This window comes from Penicillium angulare (genome assembly GCF_028827245.1).
Source record: "Penicillium angulare strain IBT 27051 chromosome Unknown utg000001l_segment0_segment0, whole genome shotgun sequence".
In the NCBI taxonomy this organism is placed as follows: Eukaryota; Fungi; Ascomycota; class Eurotiomycetes; order Eurotiales; family Aspergillaceae; genus Penicillium; species Penicillium angulare.
This window is the reverse complement of record NW_026623160.1, coordinates 2,123,234-2,143,159: the sequence shown is the minus strand read 5'-3', so window position 1 is coordinate 2,143,159 and position 19,926 is coordinate 2,123,234. Positions and strand designations below refer to the sequence as shown.

At 45.6% G+C, this 19,926-nt stretch overlaps 5 protein-coding genes across 5 annotated transcripts; 3 read left to right on the top strand and 2 right to left on the bottom strand.

The window, feature by feature from the left end:
- Positions 1 to 11: 11 nt before the first annotated feature.
- N7478_000754 (patatin-like phospholipase family protein) lies at positions 12 to 3,167 on the bottom strand (the record flags this gene model as incomplete). The annotated part of the gene is made up of 5 exons (XM_056916969.1): positions 12 to 930; positions 984 to 1,010; positions 1,076 to 1,487; positions 1,865 to 2,098; positions 2,192 to 3,167. 5 exons carry the CDS (start codon positions 3,165 to 3,167, stop codon positions 12 to 14), a joined length of 2,568 nt encoding a protein of 855 aa, XP_056784849.1.
- A 5,528-nt stretch (positions 3,168 to 8,695) lies between these two features.
- On the top strand, positions 8,696 to 9,007 carry N7478_000753 (uncharacterized protein; the record flags this gene model as incomplete). The annotated part of the gene is made up of 1 exon (XM_056916968.1): positions 8,696 to 9,007. The coding sequence occupies one exon, from the start codon at positions 8,696 to 8,698 to the stop codon at positions 9,005 to 9,007; it is 312 nt and encodes a 103-aa protein (XP_056784848.1).
- Positions 9,008 to 15,038: 6,031 nt separating this feature from the next.
- On the top strand, positions 15,039 to 15,482 carry N7478_000752 (uncharacterized protein; the record flags this gene model as incomplete). The annotated part of the gene is made up of 2 exons (XM_056916967.1): positions 15,039 to 15,296; positions 15,345 to 15,482. 2 exons carry the CDS (start codon positions 15,039 to 15,041, stop codon positions 15,480 to 15,482), a joined length of 396 nt encoding a protein of 131 aa, XP_056784847.1.
- Positions 15,483 to 15,990: 508 nt separating this feature from the next.
- N7478_000751 (uncharacterized protein) lies at positions 15,991 to 16,558 on the bottom strand (the record flags this gene model as incomplete). Its single annotated transcript, XM_056916966.1, has 3 exons — positions 15,991 to 15,998; positions 16,085 to 16,371; positions 16,428 to 16,558. The coding sequence occupies 3 exons, from the start codon at positions 16,556 to 16,558 to the stop codon at positions 15,991 to 15,993; spliced, it is 426 nt and encodes a 141-aa protein (XP_056784846.1).
- A 2,032-nt stretch (positions 16,559 to 18,590) lies between these two features.
- N7478_000750 (uncharacterized protein) lies at positions 18,591 to 19,478 on the top strand (the record flags this gene model as incomplete). The annotated part of the gene is made up of 1 exon (XM_056916965.1): positions 18,591 to 19,478. The coding sequence occupies one exon, from the start codon at positions 18,591 to 18,593 to the stop codon at positions 19,476 to 19,478; it is 888 nt and encodes a 295-aa protein (XP_056784845.1).
- Positions 19,479 to 19,926: the final 448 nt, after the last annotated feature.

Genomic DNA, 19,926 nt, shown 5'->3' with positions numbered 1-19,926 from the left:
GATTCTCTTTCTCAAAGCCGTCTTTTCTTGTACTCGGCGGGAGGCTCAACAATCTCGATGCGCCTTTTGGACCCTCGCGAACAGAAGCATTTTCTTTCTGGTGGCCAAGTGCCACTCAAATGATCCGCACGACCAAAGTAGTTTCCCGCATGCTGCTGACGAAGAAGACGCTTTACAGAGGTGGGGAACCCCCCGATCTTCTGCTGAAATGAAGAATTGACAACTTCAAGGGTGAAGACCTCATCTAGACTTTTGACCGTGAACGAGATGACCTTGCGATAATAATTGCACATACTGCATATATGAGACTCTTCAATCGATCCTAGTGAGCACTTTCCCTGCATTCGAAATTCAGCATGGGGTATCTCTGCGCACACCCTCTCCACCGCTTTTCTGGGCTGTGGGCTCGCACAGAGAACTGATCCCTGGCAGCGAATTGACCCTTCTTCTGCTTTCGGATTCTCATCCAGCTCGAAAAAGAACAAACCAGTCACCAGGATTGCTCGAACAAGAGTATCCGGCACCTCGAACAACGATCTCCCCAACTCGGTTAGTTTCCCCACATCGTCCAGTCGTGGTAGAGGTCCGGAAAGCGGAAGGTTCAGCCGATAAATGTCGGATCTCATATGATCAGGAACATAGTTGAGTGCTTCAAGATATGCTTGCTCGCCATCCATTGCTGGGGATGACATCATGGCACGGATCATACGGCTAATAGCTCCATCCTTCAAGATACCACCGATCAAGGGGTTTCCGTCACCGCCTTCAGGCCTGGTATACCCGGTCCCCACTGAAACTAGTAAATCATGTCGCGTCTTCGTGGGCCAAATGACGACAGCCTCTCTTACGGCAATGGAGAGCGGATTATTTGCCCGCACACCTCCATCTTGTAGTGGACCGAAGCCTGGAAGATTCTTCGTCTGAAAAAACCTAGCGATATATTCATCAGCTTGTTCCTGCAACGATATGCGCCGAGGCCTTACCAAGGGGCAGCAACACCACACCTCGCTCTAAATACCAATCATCAGCCCCACAATCAGTACATTCCGAAAGGTCGATAAGAAACATCACTCACACTTTCCACAAAGGTGGATTCTCTTCCCAGCTTTGGGGGCTGAGAAATTCGTAGGAAGACTCGTGGCCGGGATGTCGACCAGTACCTTGGTAGTTTGCAAGAACACAAGCTTTGCCATCCGATATCCGGCTGGTGATGATGGCCACCCGACTGCCACCACCATGAGTTGTGCTGTCGTCAAAAATGCGGCGATCAGACCCGATAGCATCTTTAAGCGTGTGCTCCAAAACTTCCTCATCATACCTACCGTCCAAAATAAGGTCTTTCAATATCGAAACCCACGCCAGACATTTCATAGTCCGGAACGGGCTTGAAGGGAGATTGAAGACTTTTTGCGCGAGACTTGGAAACCGCTCAAAGGTTTTTGTGGCCGAGTATTTGTTGAGAATCAGATCAATGGTGTTGAGCGCACCTGAAAATTATTAGTACGGAAGACTATCGAGTTGGATAGAATCTCCTTTGATAAACTCCACCCACCCACGCTCGTGCCTGTACACAAGTCGAATATGGACCAAATGGGAATGCCCCCGCCGAGTCGCTTTTCCAGGACCCGAAGTAGGCCGAGTTGCAGAATACCCCGGATTCCACCTCCATCGAGACTAAGCAGATTTGGGCCTTTGGTTGGTGGTAATAGGCGCACGGAGAATTGGAACCTCGTGATACACATCGGACACTACGTGATGTTATGGTGGTACTCAGCGGCTGCGCTCTTTGAGCCAAATATCACAATGCAATCATCGCAAATGGCGTGGCGGCAGGGTAGCACGTGCTCTGGAACTTTGCTCATACAAAACAAGCATGCTGTGAGTGAATAAAGACCTTCTCGTTCGTTGAAGAACCTATTTAAGACCTCCCGTCGAATCCCCGCTGATGACCGTGCCGGGTTCATCATGGTGAACAGTCTGGTGAATTCAGCCTTGACTGCATCGCAACAGCTGTCTGTTTCAAGGTCTGCTCGCTTCTCCAGGGCAGCTGTGAAATCGTCTTTGTATAATTCTTCGAAAACATAAAGCGGATCAAAACCTGAACCCGTCAGTTCATCCTGCACGAGGTCGTCAAAAAGCTCCGCTCGTGTGCTTCCAGGCCCCGCCTCACATGTTCAGGGGGGTCACTTACGATGCATGTCAGGTGGATATGCATTCATCAAAAAAGCCGAAGCAATGAACTCGTAGATCTTCCTTACATCATGCTGGCCCGCAAGAGCTACTTTCAGAAATTCAGCCAGATAGGGGGCTTTGCTCGACTCTTTTGGGAACCCTTCCCGTGCAATATGGAGGCAGTTCAACGGGCCTATTTCGAGCTTTTCAAGTTTCGACTGAAGGCTTTTTTTCCACAAAAAGCACATATGCGTAGCTGACAATGACAAACCATGCTCACCTTGCTCTGCATGAATCGTTTGGAGCTTGTCGAGCAGTAGATTTCTTAGTGGTTCGTATCTCGCCTCTGGCGACAGTTCACGTCGATCTTGTAGGTTGACATAAGTATAAGCTGGATCTTGGTGGCTCAACATGACATCACCCAACAAGTCATACTCTTGAGGAGAGGTGAAGATGAAGATGACTCGCATGAACTGGGAAATAGAGTGAGAACCCACTTGGATTCTGCGAAAAGGCTGACGGAGAAGCTTGAAGCACTCTTGCAATTCTGTATGGCTATCTACGAACAGACAAAGAATATGGGCCCATGGCAAGATGATCTGGGACATCACATCACGGTACACATTTAATTTCGAGCAGTCCGCTGGAAGTGGGTATCGCTCAACATTGGGATTTGGGTGCCAATACGATGTTGTGCTAGAAGAGTCCGTGCTACCACCCATGCGGCTCTCTGCGAACAAGACCGGATACGGTGTACTGGCAGTCTCGGTGCTGACGTGCAGCCGCGCAAAGGATGCCGGACCTTTGCGCGTCACATTGTTGCGAGGGAATAAGGCTCGAAGCGCTTTGACTCGATTGTTGTTTCCAGCAAAATGTATCAGGACTGGGAATTGAGTCTTGGGATGGCTCATCGACTGTAGCAACGTCTCTAGCCTGCCTGTGTCCACCAAGGTCCAGCCCGATGGACCATCAACGATGTCGAGCCAAGAAGCCATCCAGAGGGTGAAGAGTATTGTCCACTTGGGGGTCGTACTTGGGAAGGAGCTTTATATTGGAAGTGTGTCGTATTTGGGAGCTTTTATTTGTCTATCTCACGCATCTGTCATGAAAATTGCCATCAAGATCATGACTATAGAGTATTTCTTGACCCGCACTTCCTGTCACTGGGGCTACTCAGCTTTGAAAATTCTACTAGGGATCATGTACTGAAATCCTGACGAATCTGGCCGGAAAGCACCTCGCATTTCGCATCCCTCATATTTAAATAGCCGAAAGACTGGCATAATTGTTTCTCCCGTGGAATGATTCTCAAAACGAAGCCACCTACTTCTCAAGCGCGCAGGCTATGCCAATGATGGAAAGATGACGAGCCGAGGTTGCCAGATAAGGAGAATGTATTTTATTGTTTTGCCGAAATTCAGAGAGGAATAATGTGAGTAGCCGCCGTTAATGCACACAGATGATGATCGAAGTGGGGGTAGGATAGATGAGAGTCAGAATAAAATGCGCTAGCTTAATTTCCAGAGGCCATATTATAGACACGCTTAACAAGGCCCTGCCAATTTTGGCTTTACAGTAGCTGTGAATATCCACACTTAAGTTTTGTGATTCCTAAAGACTCCAGTACATACTGCAACTTGACTTCTTTCTAGATGAAATTTTGAGGCTGCTCGCACTAGAATTTGCCACTGGATTATACAACAGTAACACGGCCCAGGAACATTCCTAACAAGCAATGAGAAAGCACTATAGCTGGGAGCGGGGTGATTTTGACGTGGAAAAGTACTGGCTAAGTCTCGCGGAATGTATATTGTCCCACATGTATGCAGTATACGTACAGGGTGGGTTCTGAAAGCCCGCCTAGATTACGCTACCGCACGGGACATGATGGTTTGTACGCAATGGAAGACGCTAAATCGACGATTTGAAGGAAAGACCTGTACAGTAATTAGCCTTACTATGATCTAACTTTTGAACCATTGAAGCACTCGCTCAATAGGCTCCTAGAGCTACTGATGGCTATAGGCTACATTTTGCGGGTTGTATGGTTTCTCATTTCAATAATCAATGTCACGATAGCGTTGGAACTAACGAACCCTACTACGCTGCTACCTCTATCCTTAAAGGGCCCTTTTATCCTTTTGTGTGCTACAGTACAGTACATTGAGATGATATTTTGGGATCAGGGGCTAAACAGAGGCCACTGTAATAACATCAAGGTGACATGAAAATTGGATTAAGTCGAAACAAGAAACGTTAGCCCGACAAATAGACATAATCCTGGCACTGAAAATGACACCCAATACCAATATTTCACGCTTCCACGCCTCCACGCCGCAAATTTGTAGTTCGACTCGGGAGAATGTACCGATGATTGATTGTCCCTGAGCATTTCCGAATATCCCTTCCTATTTGCCCGTCGTGTGCCAAATTTACTGAGTAGCTTTAAGAATTTGCCGCGACAGATGCACCGCACTGAACATCAAAAGAACATGCATCAAGTATAGACTAGGCTGCCAACCACTGAGAAGACCTATGCGCTCCAGTGGTCTCGCAAAATATTGCGCCACCCCGACAAGATTGTAAGCCACTAGGCGAATGACCTCCGACACCAACGGAGAAGAATCTTCAACCGGATCTGTCAAAGCTTGAATCACAGGCACCATTCCGATCAAACCTAGAGCGATACAGTGATACGGAAACCTGTTCCTAGCCGTTGCGAAATCTGCCGTTCCTACTAGCAGGTCGACCAGATGCGCCACAAAAACCATAGCCAGGGTGCACGAATAGCCCAGCTGAAGTACAGAGCGGCCAGGGAACTGGAGTATGACGAATGAAATACTTGTCGCAAATTCAAAGAATAAGATACTTCCAAACTCAAGTTTCTGCCACCAATAGGCGCTCGCATCTTTTAAGGCAACCATCGAACGGTGGGCAAGGCTCAAGAAGCACCAAAAGAAGACACTGGCCGCGAACAAAATCGTAGCAATTGAGTGGAAAATTTCGTCTGTCGATGACGGAAAGACGAATATGAGGCAGTGGATGATGAAGATAAAAAAGTAAATTATCCCAAAGATGTCAACAATAGCGATAACTGCAGAGTCGCGCAGAGAAGGTATGATGGTTTCTGCCATGGCAACCAGGACGGAGCGACTGCAAACCTTGAAAGTTTTATTAGATCGTGGACGAGAAGAATTTATATTTTTCTTCTCAAGGAAAAAGGGTCATTGTACTCATGGCAATCGTTGGTCTTGATTGGGGGTTGCGTTAAGAGCCGGGGAAAATCTAAGGTCAGAATGTGAGCAAATCAATTTGATATTATTTACACATAATTCGTGAAGAGACGTTCAAAATAATCTTTACAAGAAGTTTTCCTGGATCTGCATAAATAGAAAAGATCTGGGTTTATCCAGGCTATTCACCATCCAGCAAAAAATGTCGAATTCGGGACTCGCTCTGACTACTGTGAGCCATCTTGAAAGGGCTACCTACTTGAGATGAACCGACATACTTCACTTTGATGTTAGAATTAAACGGTTAAGTTTGTGATATAATATCACGGGCGTTTTGGGATCCGATCATGAAAAGGTTATGGCAGATGTGCATTGATGCTACTGTTTCACGCAGGGAGATAGCAAGAGATTCCGAGTAACGATCAAATTGATGGAGCTTGTGTTTATACCCACTCTATCTCAAGCTTTCCCGAACTTGGCGGCATCTTTGAAAATTGCCCTGCCTAGTCTGAGAGGAGCCGAGATCTTGATGGTAGTGAAATAACACGAGTTGATGATACTTCATTTGTTTTCTGGATGTTTGCAGTTTTGAATTTCATACGTATAGCTAACCTCAGAACTTGAGTATTTTCTTAAATTGAACTAAACGACCTATCAATATGAACTACCGTATAGAACAGGCCTTATGCCGCAGCGGGATATTTCCAGGTCAAGAATCCACTTTTGCTATAGAAAAGAAGTAATATTTATTTTGAGACGAGTCGTACAGCAGTAGGCTACTCCTTGGACTTGATGGAAAAATTGCCCCGTGACAATGGCGCTTCCGACATTCGCAATTGATGACATTTCTAGTCAGGTGATGTGAGAAAACGACTGCAAATTTGATCGTTTGCGGACTGACTATTCACTGCAATGACATCATAATCTTCGAGAGGAAATCAATCGGTTGTTCGTCAGTTGTCTATCTCAGATCTTTCTAAAGCGGTATCTTGAAGACACTTTCCCGAGCCGCCAGGTTAGAAGTCGCTTAAAAAACCGAACCTCGCGATATGATCTCGTACTGTACTGTAAAACTTTTCCTCTGAAAATGTTTCCCCCTACCGAGGGGCGCTTATCTGCACGAAGCCGTAGCTATCAGAAAAATAGTTTTGCTGCGTTGAAGCTGGCAAAACATGCTAAGCCGGAAAGAAAGACTGCGAACCAGGCAGCTATGATCAAACCACCAAGCGTAGCCTTGCCGCCTAGCCTTTCAATGGCTGTTTGGATGAGGCAGTAAATCAATGTAGTTACCGCTGCTCCTGCAATTGTGAATATCAATGTAGCCTGACCTTGTTAGCATGGGTTAGATGCTTCACAGGTGAGAGAACCTACAGTAGAGATGGCAAGATTCGTAAGAGTTCCCCAGTGTCGTATCTTGGCCATGGACCCGCGCTTTCTCCGTTCAAGGATTGTCCACAATAGGGTAGCAAAGACCCCTAGAATAGAAGTGGTGATACTTGTTAGATAAGCGGAAATGGCAAAGTGTGAAGCTTTTTCATATCCAGCAAGTGCTTTGTCGAAGCGACTTGGTATATGTAGAAGCTGCTTGAAGCTTCTAGACCTGGCCTGTAATATGCTCAATATGTCGAATGAGAACATGTTGCTCGGTTGAGAGCATTTCAAATAATCTGTACTGTCTTTTTTCCCTTCACAATAACTTCTTAGACCGACACTGTAATATGGGGCCAGCTGAGAGATCAGGTTGGTTACAGAGTCCGGCAGATGACTAGATACCTGCCCTGTGCCGGCTTGGATACCTTCCGAAATTCGAGTCTCACCAGAACTAGCAGCCTTTTCGTCATTTTTTGCCACCTCTGCTTCTGCCTCTTCTCCCAAGTGGGAATTGTCGGAGCCGGGGATTGATATGGACCGCGGTATTGAGTTATCGAGAGTGTGTGGAAGGGTTGATAATGTGATCTGTTCTCCCTTTAGTGAAATAATTCCCAAGATTGGTATAAATATATATAGTTACAGTACCTTCAAAAAGAAGAAGCTCGATGGTGAGTCAATAGACGTACATCCACTGAATATAATGCACAACGGTATGAGAGAGAACGTAAGTGATACTGCCGTTACGATCCTCCAGACGCTCACGCGGCTCAACATCCTATGTTTAGGTGTTAGGATGGCCTCTTTAGCCTACAAAGGAAATGGGCTTCTAGAGATTTTCATATCTCTTTTATAGAAATACAAGGCCGGTAGGTTTGAGCTTCGCCATCTAAGCCTTGAAATGATTGGGACATGTCTACTGGGTCACTGCTTTTCTTTCGGGACGTACGTTAGAAGCTGGGTAGATGGGAAGCGACATCATTGAAATCAACAGCTCAATAAATTGTCGAGTCGTGGGAAGGAGAGAAAATCACACAGTATACTTCTGAGCACCTTAGGGATTTCTGTGTCCAATGAAATCACAAAAAGGGGTTCTATATCAATTGTCGTTTTTGACAGAATTGATAAATGATATATCATTGTGTTCGAAAGTTTGCGCGGTATTAGACAATAAAAAAAAGAGCAGAAAGGTCTTCCCTGTGCCCCGGTCTACTTTTTTTAGAGGAAACTGCAGTCAATCGGTCTGCAACCTTGATCTCACTTCCACCTTCATCATCATGTCGCTTTGGTCTACTTTCATAATCATTTGCATGAGACTACATAATGGAACCAACAGAAGGTGATCGCGGCTAAGCTTTGCTAACGACCCATAGCTTTTCTTATTGTGGTGGATTTGAATGTTATGCCAAGTTGCTAACTACAAATAGTTGCGGGTCAATCATAGTTTCTGCGATAGCAGTATATGACCCTTATGAGACCAAGCATTGAATAGTTTAAAGACGTAAACGAAAGTATACGTCAATTGAATATATTCTATTACATAGCTTACGTGCCATTCTGAGAAAGTCTTATATTGGGGAGAGCAATATTCGACTTGTTTTCTTTTCCCGATGCTCTTCTATAACAAGACCGATAATCTTTGGGTAATGAGTCTGAATAAGTAGAAAAACGCGGTCAAGGCTCTCTTCATCACATTAAAAAGGCCCGCATTAAAAATGCACTAACAGCGAGAAAGAAAATTGCATTGCCACATATGTGAGTGAAGGGGCTTTCTGCAGTCCTGATTCTTACTTTATATCCATTATAAGTTTGTTAGTTCACTTCAAAGTGGCACACAGTCTAGTTTTCTCCAGCGATTACAGAAAAGCATCCTGAAAAGAAGTTCTGAACGGTCTCAACAAACAAGGCACTCGATTGAAGACATGGAAACAGAATCAAAAAATGATATGCCGGCGCTTACTGATATTGTGCGCGATATTGGCCGCCAGCAGGGGGAAAACGTATATTACCGGACCTGCTACCGTCTCCTCAAATTTCTACAAGATTCAGTGGATCGGGCTGTGGAAGACTTGGAACGCATCACCGCCCCACCTCTAAACTGCCCTGGAGACTTTGTTGCTGCCCAGGAGGTAGCCTGCAGCCTCCGAAAACTAGCACAAACCCTCATATTGCAAGAGCAGGCAGCACTCTCAGCATTGGCTGATCTGTATTCTACCCACGAGTCCCATCCATGAAAATTCTATTTTATGTTCTCCCGAAAGAGATAACTGGGTTGACCAAAATGACAACGTCATGGACTTGACAAGTAGTACGAGCCAAATATTCCGAAACTATACCGGAGGAAATTTAGGGATCAAACTCAGGCTGTCAATAACAATTGAAAAGTTTTGCTACGACAAGACTAACGAGAGAAATATGACACATATGTCCATTTAATACTTGGCTCTTACCAAGAACGGCTGTGTCAGGACAAGAATTTTGCATTTCCATGGATGCCAGGTCTAGCGAACATTGTAGAGCCTGTAACTAACGTTCTGTAAAAGCACCAAAGCAAGAATAGCAAATTGTATTACGCATCATTTCACGAGTAAAGCCCTTCAATTCCTGCCTGCTGCTATATTTCCCACCCATCAGCGGCAATCCTTAAATGGTAAGGAGCATCGACCCGCGAATCATTCTTGATCATCCCAACCAAAAAGCCAAACGTGTAGAAGTCCTGAAAGCGGCAATGTTGCGAGAGAGTTTCAGACGGATCAATGAGGTTTTCACATTTCGTAACGATGGGGGTATTGTTCTAGCTTGCGTGAGTGCAAAGAAAAGGTATCAAAGGGCATTCAAGATCTTAGTTACTCACATCATTGCAGAGAAAAATGCCCGAAGATTGTTGAAAAGCAACCCGTGTGCAGGTATGTGGGGCCGCAATACAGCTGGTATTTTTCTCGTCTTTGAGATGGGAAATATTTGCATCAGTGGCGTTAACGTAGGCAATTCCCGTGGTCCAGTCACATTGTATGTTAGTCAATGACTTATAATATTAGTTCGTTCTTCAGGCTTTGCGGGTGGGTGGGATAAAAAGGGCTTACGGGCTCGCGACTGTTCAGCATGCTCTTTGATGAACCCTCAGGGTATGAGAAAACAGGGGAGTCGATGATCTGCACGGCTCAGTGCCAACGGAGTTAAGATAGAGACATTGATCACACCTTAGAATATTCACCTTTTCATTTTCATGTCCATGAAGAGATTTGGCATTCTTGTAATATCAGCTATCCAATACTGTAGGAGGCTTCGTGTTTCACCCCGAACCAGGGTTAAAATCTTGAAAAGTCTACCTACCGTGAGAAGTAGCAGAGAACATGTCAAGGCAAGAACACGTTGAGCATGCATCATAGCCCCGAGCACTTGTTTGAGCAGTGCACAGAAGTACAGTAGAGTATATATACATTCAAAGCCTTTAGAAGAGATAAATATGTAGAGGAATCATACATAGCAGCACTATTATTGTTTCGAAAATAATACTGTGCAATTCAATCAGAGATTTAACAGCCAAACATGTCAGCCGAAAGATAGGGTGGCAAATTGATTGTGGCAAATTGATTGAGTCAAAAAATGGTCTTTTGCACAAATCTCATGAAAACGGCGGTGTCCAAATCAAAAGACCTGCAGAATCCTGCGTTACAAACCAGATGGATAAATAACCTCCACGGGAGTGCGAACGGAAGCTGAGGTAATACTAAGCTATGCGGCACAATAAAAGCTTTTCACCAACGTTCACTTTATCTTAGTCCGGCAATGTTTTTGTCTCTGCAATTGAGACATTTGGCTTATAAAAAGATAAATTGTGCCTTTCTGGATTCGCAATAAGAACTCCGCCATCATCGTGGCAGACTGTGAAATCCCACGGGAGATTGAAGAATATCACAAATTATAATACGACATGATCCGGTCTGGGTTGATCTTTTCAGCGCTAATCGCTTTGGCCCATGGGACATTTGACACGAGGGCTATCGCTTTCAACACTTGTGACTTGCTCGACCAATGGGCACAGATATCTCCTTTGGATGGTTCGGTAAATTACATCCAAAACAATCAGACCCGCACCACATCACTCCTTCCAGACTGTGCAAATATTCTCGAAAAGGCAGCTGTGTTTTGTGAGTACAATAATTGCTCTTGTACGATAAGAGGTCACTAATTTGAATAGGTTTGAGTGACTCAGAGACTTGCACTCAATTCTCTCTTTCATGGGCCCTTTCTCCTTCATCTTCTAAACATGTAGGCAGCAAAAACGACGAAAAGAAGCTGAGAAGAAACGCGGATGCCGAACACTGTTCTTGTGAGCATGGGAAAGCTCCATCTACTGCTCGCTCTGTTACGGTGCCAATGGTGACCACGACACAGACCCTTTCAATCTCGACATCAATTGCAGGAATGGTAACCGCAAGTCTTGAAGAGATACCAACGGGGAATGAAGAAAGATGTAGCTCCCAAGGATTGATCCCAGCATCTACGGCTTATCAGTCACTTGGTCATATTACTAAAACTGAAAAACCCTCCCCTGGATCTGATCGTGCATGCATCATCAAGCTGCTTGACTTCAATTCCACCCCGCGTGGAAAATGTTACTGTTCCGATAATACGACCATTGATTACGTCAACGGAGAGTGTGAAGTCTACTCGTGATAGGGCCTCTCTGAGTGCGGAAGGATCTTACTTAGAACCATGGCTGAGGAGGGCGATGTTTCACCATGAAGAGCATAGCATGTATAGAGAACTTTCATTCTAAAAAAAGAAAAAAAAAAGAAAGAGAAAAATAAAAACGCTCTACGAGTTGAAGCCAGCTCCCATTGAGATGGCGTTTGAGCTAGAATAAAGCGGCCTCACCGGCAGATTCATTTGTGTGACTCGTGATGGTACTGTACTTTCTCATCTAGTCTGGGCGTCGATTCATTCGATGCAAGTGATTGAAATCAAATTGACGTGTGGAATATGAAAGTTGTGTTTTTCAGGCGATCTGATGAAAAAGCAGTATCGATGACTACTGCGACCGTATGTGCTGCTCTGGTAAGGCTTTTTACGTAGGCCTTCTGGGCGGGTGAGTATACTCGCATTCGCTTCTGCTACAACCGTTGAACTTTTGAAAACTCACTCGACGCTTTCAGAGTGGGTTTACTATGTATCATGTCTCATGTCAACTTGTATATACTGTACTGTTTGATGTTAAGTGATGTGCTTATATTGTATTTTCAAAGAGTGACGATGCCAGATGTCGGCGAGAATAAATCCGTTGGTGTAGTCGTCAGCTTCAGAATATCTCCCCAAGCGTTCGAGTTTTTGAGCAAAGCATTTTCGTTCGGAGGAACCCCCACGTCCAAGCTAATCGAGTTCTTTGAAACAAGCAAAGTGCGCGGGTAAAATCGACCTGTTTTTACGTGGCTACAAAGCTACTCCTTTATGCATAAGCGTCGAACAATAAGTAGCCAACAAAATGATTAAAAGATGACGATGATGATGATGCAATTGTATGTAGAGAAGCTCCTGCAAAATGGCCCATGATTATGTCTTTGCGCGCCTTGGAGTTCTATTGCTGAATGTATTGATAAAGGATATTCCATATATCACTGCGGCGCCCCGTCACGGAAGAAACTGGTGATTTCGGGATCATCGGTTGCTTTGTGGTAGATAAACCGTAGTCTCCCGGTGTTTTATGAATAGCTGATTTTGAACGCTAGATCTCATTCAGTGAGATCCATTTGTTTTATCATTCTTGAGCTCTTACCATATCAGCTTCAGTCGGAGCGGGAACTTCGGGATGAGAATGATAGGTGTAAATCCGCCCATTTGGCATCTCCATAATCAACCAGCTCCGGATCGAATAAAGACGCCAAAAATCATTGTGGCGCCGAAGAAGATTGTTTCTGCGTTTTCGCAACTGTTCTTGTTTCACGCGATGCGATTGTGAAGTCATTCTCAATACCGCTAAGCGAGAAGATGTTACAAAGAAAAGCCCAGGTTACGCATGTACGTCTGTAGTAGTGAGTCCACCTTATAAGTCTATTGAAGGGGCCTGTCATGGAGGGGCTTAAGTTGGATACACTGGAAAGACATCATTTCTGGAAAGATATTAATACGAAGTGGTAGTGATCGTGAGGGTGCAGGCCAAATAAATGCTTCTCGTTCAAGATATTTAACAGACATGGGCCTCATGGTTAAAGCCAAATGTCCCTTCAATTTTACACAGAAGCTGAATCGGGGTTACTCAACTACTAAGTAGGCCATGCTCTTTCCACTAGGTGTCGTGGAAACAGGGCTGCTTGGATCTCATTGAAATCGATATCCTCGACACAGATTCTTGAAAATCTTGAACAGGGGATTGGAGAAAATCTAGTTTCCTTTGACAGCAGCTCTCTAGCCACAGAAGTTTGAGGATTCCATTCACCCGGAGTTGACGAGTGGACTGGATCTAGATGAGTTTAATTATGAAACGCGAGGAGTAATATTACAGCTTATTTCCCTATAGTTGAACCCGGCATTGGCTTCCATAATTGAATTCAGAACTTTGAGAACAACGTGCGGGGCTCGATAATCCAGCAAAAGCACAAGGATCCGGGCCACGCCCCATAATTTCTCCTAATGAAGTATAGTCAATTTTATTTTCGGCCTAGTTTTAGTGTCCCAGACAAATTGTCTGTGTGAAAGATGGAAGCCAAGTTCGAATTCTTCTGTACAGTAGAGCAAATCCATAGCGCTAGCTGAATGGAAAATTGGCGAAAAGAGAAGAAAACTTTTCCATATGAAAAATTCGAACAAACCTGAGGCTTTACGGTGTCTTGTTTCTTTGATCATTTGCTGCAACCCTAACAGCGGGGACTGCGAAGAGGACATCCAAATCAGACAGATGCTTCATACAGACGAGTACGAAGTTTGCTCCTACCCCGCATAAATATAAACTGCCTCAGGCCCAGTCTAGGCTAATATCATATTTGACAATGATTCACGGGACAATGGTGTTCCCCGAACTCCCGTCTCTTCCATTGGACAGCCTACATTGTCTTTTTTGTAAGTGTGCAAAGACAAAGATGTTCTTAAGATTAATTGATGGCCTTTACACAGCAGACATGAATAATCGCTCCTCTAATTTGAAGCTTGAAACCTTTTATGAATTGTTGTTTGAGAAACCACTGATACGGAACTTTGGCTTTTAAGAAATGTATGCGGGCCGCGACGTAAACGTGGATATTTGTCCTCCACCCCAAGCCGAGCGCAAAGGCTTTGGCACATGGATTCAGAACTACATACCTCATGAGATAATGAGCACCAGTTTCACAGTCAACCACGCTGATTAGAATGGGAGGTAGTCAAATTTAAAGCACAGGATCACAAGAACAAGAGCCGGAGAACAGACGATCAGATATTCATCAAGTGAGACCGGGCTCGGACAGTTGAATATCTCTATTTTGTGTGGTAGTGTTGCCGAGCTCTCCGATGCTGCCCCCAATGAGATCGAACTAGCAATCTCTGTTAAACATGGATTGTGGAACGAGACACTCGAAATGTACACCACGAACCTCTCTTTTCAGCTGGAAATAATATCTTTTCTTGCGTGTCTTTAACCTCCTAGTTAATGAATGTTAGACATGCCAAGGGAATATTATAGGCCACTGCTGTTGAAGGTCTTACCTTACGTGGGGGCTGAAACGGAGGATGAATAGCGAAGCCCATTAGCTGAAATTGGTTTAGCATAATTCTCCCGTAAACGAATTTGACGAAGCTCACAGTAGTAGTACAGAGTATCATCATCAAAACAAAAATTGACAAAATCATCTTCATCACCAAGGTCTCATCAATTCAAGAAGCAGGGCCCAGCTCAGATTATCGCAACGCTTGGCTGGATCAAAGTAATTGTATATATAAATTGTCTTTTGGGGGTATCCCTTTTATCTGCCGAAGACAGCAAAGATTTAAACTCCCTGGGGTTAAACTTAGCCTGCTGAACGGTCAAATCTGTATTTTGAATATAGATGGCCAGCAAAGGAGGTGACATATGACTATGAGGTGTATCCAACCTTAGAGGCCATTAAAGAGAGGGTTGTCCCGGCGGGGAACCCAAAGCGAACCATCCGAAAACTGTAAAGTAGCCTCGCAAAATTTGTGCCGAGGCAAAGGACGATTGGCAATAAATAGACGAGACAGGCGCGCCTTCGAACACCCTTTACGTATGGCAGATTACATTTCTTGTGTCTTCGTATGTCTCTTTCGCAACCAAAGATGTCTGTCAAAATCACGCGCGACGACGAATCTTCTTGCAGTGGAATAACCTTAACTTCCCGCGAGTCACCCTTACAAGACACCTCGCTGTCAGAGCTTGACTCGGAGTATGTTCCGTCCGAGACGAGCGAGGACCAACGATTTGTTATTGACGACACCGATAAACTCTCATATTACTCCGATGACGTTTTTGAAGTAGCAGATCTTCTTGATAACGATACACGTATGATGGACTGTATCATTGATGATAGCCCTGAGGTGAGTACAGATCTCTCTAACTAAGCCAAGCTCTGACACATGCTCTAGTCTCTCGAGAGTGGCGAAAAAGTACCTATTAAAACGGTTGCGAAGCGAACGGTGTATCAAAACGGACAAGTGCAGACCCAGTATTTGGTGCTTTGGACATCATGGGAGGTGGCTGAAGAGTTGCGAGAGTGGAGTTGAGGCGGGAGATGGCTTTTATATTCCGAAAAGTGTTGGAAGGTACCGCAGAAGAAAGAACGATCTTGATTGACCTATACAGCATGACAGAAGGCTATTATGAAGTTGAACCATCATGCGTGCTTTTAAATGATATAGCCCCGGCCTAAAGGCCTCCATGGATGAAATGAAGATATCCTCAGCGATCACCAACCCACAAGCTAGCGAGAAGAGGCTCAGATTGTAGACCTGCAGCTGAGTAGAGCGGGCACATCAATCCCAAAAAAGATGAAAATGAAATTCCGATATATATATGTATATGAAAAACAAAAATCCCTAAGCTAGTTCAAAATCAGTAGAGCATCTATGACTGCAAGATCCTTTCAGACACATAGCCGCCCTTGTCGCAAAGAAGCCGGGGAAATGATTCCCAGCGTAGTAAAAAAGTTGTTTGGCTTATATGGAATGGAGAAATAGGCCGCAGATATGCTGGTAATGCTTCACTAAATATCTTGGAAGCAAATTCGGGAGATTAATGTACTGCGGGATTAGAGCACAAGTCAAGTCTGCATTCATAGACTCAATGACTCCCAGGATCCGAGTAGGGTAGAGACTACAGATAGTACAAAACCGCCAGGTCCACTTTTGCAATACGTCGTCCACTTCGAAAATACAGTTTGGTGGGATCCAACTCCCTGGTGGTGGGAAGAGGTCGACACCCCGAACAACAGCGTCAGGAAACATGTCAGCAACGTCAATGGCCCATGCACCTTGCCCCGTTCCGACGTCAAGCACCCGCTTCGGGTCCGTAACAGGAGCGCAGAACAAAGGGTTCGGTCGGGCGGAATTCATGAGCAAGGCGGCGAAATGTCCCATTTCATACGTCTCAAACTGTTTCTCGTCGGCAGGGCTACTGTAAAGTAGCCAGAGCTTCTTAGGGCTTGATAACATCGGCCATTCTCCATAAACCCTTTGTATAGATTGGAGGCGATCGAGGTAGTCTCGGAGTGCCAGTCTTCAGGCTCATAGGCTCCTGATTCGGGGTGATGCGGGTATGGATCGGCAGCGATGTGGATATCCTCAAAGTTTCCCGCCATCATTGAAGGGCACAGTACCACTACTTACAGTTCTATTTCAAACAGATTTCAGCAGGCAAAGAAAGGTCAACGATTGTGCGGAGAGAGGAACCCATTCTCGGGTTGATGGCTAGCCCCACATACTTTCCTTTTCACTCCCACCGGTCCCGCTGTAATTTGTCGGGGAATGTAGCTGAGAATCCCCGGTGATAATGTAAAGTAGCAGCCAATCATCGTGAGCGTCTGAGGGGTCTCCCACAAACCCGTCCAACCCGAGGCGTGATGACCCGACCCTCGCCCACGATCAACACTCCTTATGTCTGTTATTTGCAAACATCCTATTGAGCCGCTGCTCGTCAGAGTTATGACTAGGACTTTTTTGTTTCTTATCTGATCGCAGTTGCTGTGTTTTTCCAATAGCAAGAACAAACGTATGCTTCTGTTCGCTGACAACTCACTACATTTTCACCCAATTGACGCCCTGGCCTCGCAGGCCGCACCCACAAGCCGCACCTCATATACACACCCTCGGTCAAAGATCCTCGCTTTCATTTCCACGCCATCGCCGCCGGAACTCAACGGAAATGGTTGGGCAAATGGTCGGGATCGAAGAATCGACGACACGGTCGGGCCGAAGGCAAGAGAGGCTTTCTTTAAGGACGGGAGCATCTACACCGGGGTGGGTGGTGGTACAAATTCAAGCATGCGAACGTCTCGGATAGGACAGCGATGTGTGTTGGTCGCAACTGATGAAGATAATACCAAAATGCATGGCAGACGGAGCTGACAGGCCAAGTCTCGCCGGGCTAGTTTGCCCGCCCAAACAAGGTGTCTCTATGCCTTCGAAGATCATCATGCACGCTTGCTCGCACAGTCGAAGCGCAATTGTCGATCAACATATGAGATACAGTACGTCACGTATTCTCCCGGACTTCCGGACTTCCGGACTCCGAGCATGCGCTCGCATCGTGATGATGAGCCCAAAAGACAATTTCGACAGTCAAGCCTAACCAACTCAATCGGCACAATTCTCGTCACCCCAATGATCCCTCGCCGCTACTATAGGACTACAGTCGCAAAAGGTGGTGGGGGACAGCCAGAATACTCAATAAGCTCGCGCTATGGACTTCTTATTTTTCTTCTCACATTGCGAGACTGAGCGCGAACGGGGGCCAAGCGAAACATGTGAAGAGTGGAGTCTTGCGGTACATAGTGCAAAGTAAAAAAGCATAGGCTAATTTGCAGAATACATGGGTCATACATCGGCCTCACAGCAGCAATCGCAATTGTCCACCGGCTGTGGAGATGGCGTCCATCAGGAACACCCGCTATCGTCTGGGATCATGAAGACTAAACTTTCTCGGTCTGGCCAAAAAGCCGCATCGTATTAATCACTGACTCGTCTTCCAGCCCACTCTTCCGTAATCCGTCGTCTCCTCGGCGGCGGAACCGTATCCTCCACCATATTTCGCGCTTCCTTGCGTGATTCAAACGGCGATGACGGCTGCGTGTGTCTGCTTTGATAGAGAAGCGTTGTTCAAGTCGTAGTTAGGGAAAGGCCAATACACGGAGCATCTGCAACCACGATTGACTCGTTCAAAAATCAACTTTGAGCGAACCAGAAGTTTCTGGCCTTACTTCAAACAATTTAACTCATTGGAAAGGCTCCACAAGCCCGCTGCTTCCACCAAAATAACAAACTTCTAAAGGTTCTCGATGATCGTTTATCATGACACAGGTCGAATCAATTTCGAAACACTGGAATGACGTGTTCCGTTCGAGGCCTGTTCAATTACAGCTTAAATGAACTCAAAATAGGTGATCTTGAACGGCACCAGAAACGCTATATCGAACATCACTTTCAGGGTCATCCCCAATATGTCAATGAACTCTAGACTTCAGATTTCAGACCGCACATATTGGAATTGAGATACCAGCTTCAATCCTGCAGTGGAACAGGGCTATTTATTATGCCATGCGGAACTCTCCAGTTCTGTATTCTTAGCCTCTGCAAACGTGCCCTTCGATATTATCGTTCACGGAAAGCAGTTTCCAGATGGAGCCAGGGGTTATCAAGTCGTCCCTTGCAGCTGTCGACGATGAACACAGCCTGGTACTATCGGAAGTGGCCTCGACATTTTGTGACAGAGCAGATGCAGATATCAGCTTTTCTGGTCCCATCGAATGTCCAGGGCTAAGCTTTTCTCAAGATAATTCAGCCTCTGCGTGTGTTGCGCAGAATGGTCAAAATTTTCCCGTTTGTCCCGATCACCGAGACTCTAGCTTATCATTTCATCCATGGTATGATGTTTGCGCACTTGAAAGCACTATCAGATATCATGGGTGCTGTTCTAGGCTGCTCTCATTCGACCTGCCTCCACCGCCACCGTTATCTGCTGATTTTGTCAATGGGCTTAATCTCTTGGCGACAGTCAGTTCGACAGGATCTCGGAACTTTGACTCTTCCAACACATGGGAAGCTGGAAGGTACAATAGTCAAATTGTGATGGGCTCGGTGCAACATCAAGATATACAAGAGCCCTCCTATGCAATTCACAACGTGGCAGAGCCTCACCACGCAGGCTTGGAAAATGTTTGGTCCAGCATGCCCCAGCAGCAAAAATTCCAATGTAGTCACCCTGGGTGCAGAAGCTACTTTAGGCGTCGAAAGTCTTTTGCTCGCCATCTGACTAGTCATTTGGAAGTCAGACCCCACATCTGTTGGGTCCCTGATTGCCACCGCAAATTTTCTCGTCGCGATAATCTCAACGCTCATTACGTGACACACGGGAAACGTAATGGACGGAATCGCTATGTGGCCACTCTGGACCGAGCGAATCCGGTTTATGATCCTACCTTCTGTGGCCAATTGACACCTGACGGCTGTCCTATTGAGTCACCATCCAGCCATGTTCTCCGCGAATGCGAATTGAGTCTACAATGACTTGCTCGACCTTTTTGTCGACGAATTTCCCGAGTCGCCGTTGTCACGAACGCAAGCCTGATAGGTACAATCTGAGAAGAGCAGGCGCTCCGATAGTCTATAGGAATGATAATAAGATCATGAGGATCGGGATTGTTGGCTACTCCTTCGCATGATGTGCACCAGGGTGCTTCCCCGATTAGCATGTGATAATGGTCGATGGGTGAAGCAATGAGAAGTGATGACTGGCTCCATTATAGGGAAATCTTTTATCCATGTACGACATATGCAGTGGTCGAAGGATCATTTTCACTGAATTACTGGCTTTCATGCCGACAGCAGCCATAGTTAATCGTACTTCTTTGACTATATTCAACGTTGCATTTCACGCATGAGGATTTCATTCTAAGAGATGGTCCACGCAGATTCGAGAACTTACTGAGGGAGTAGCCTGAAGCCATAACGTGAA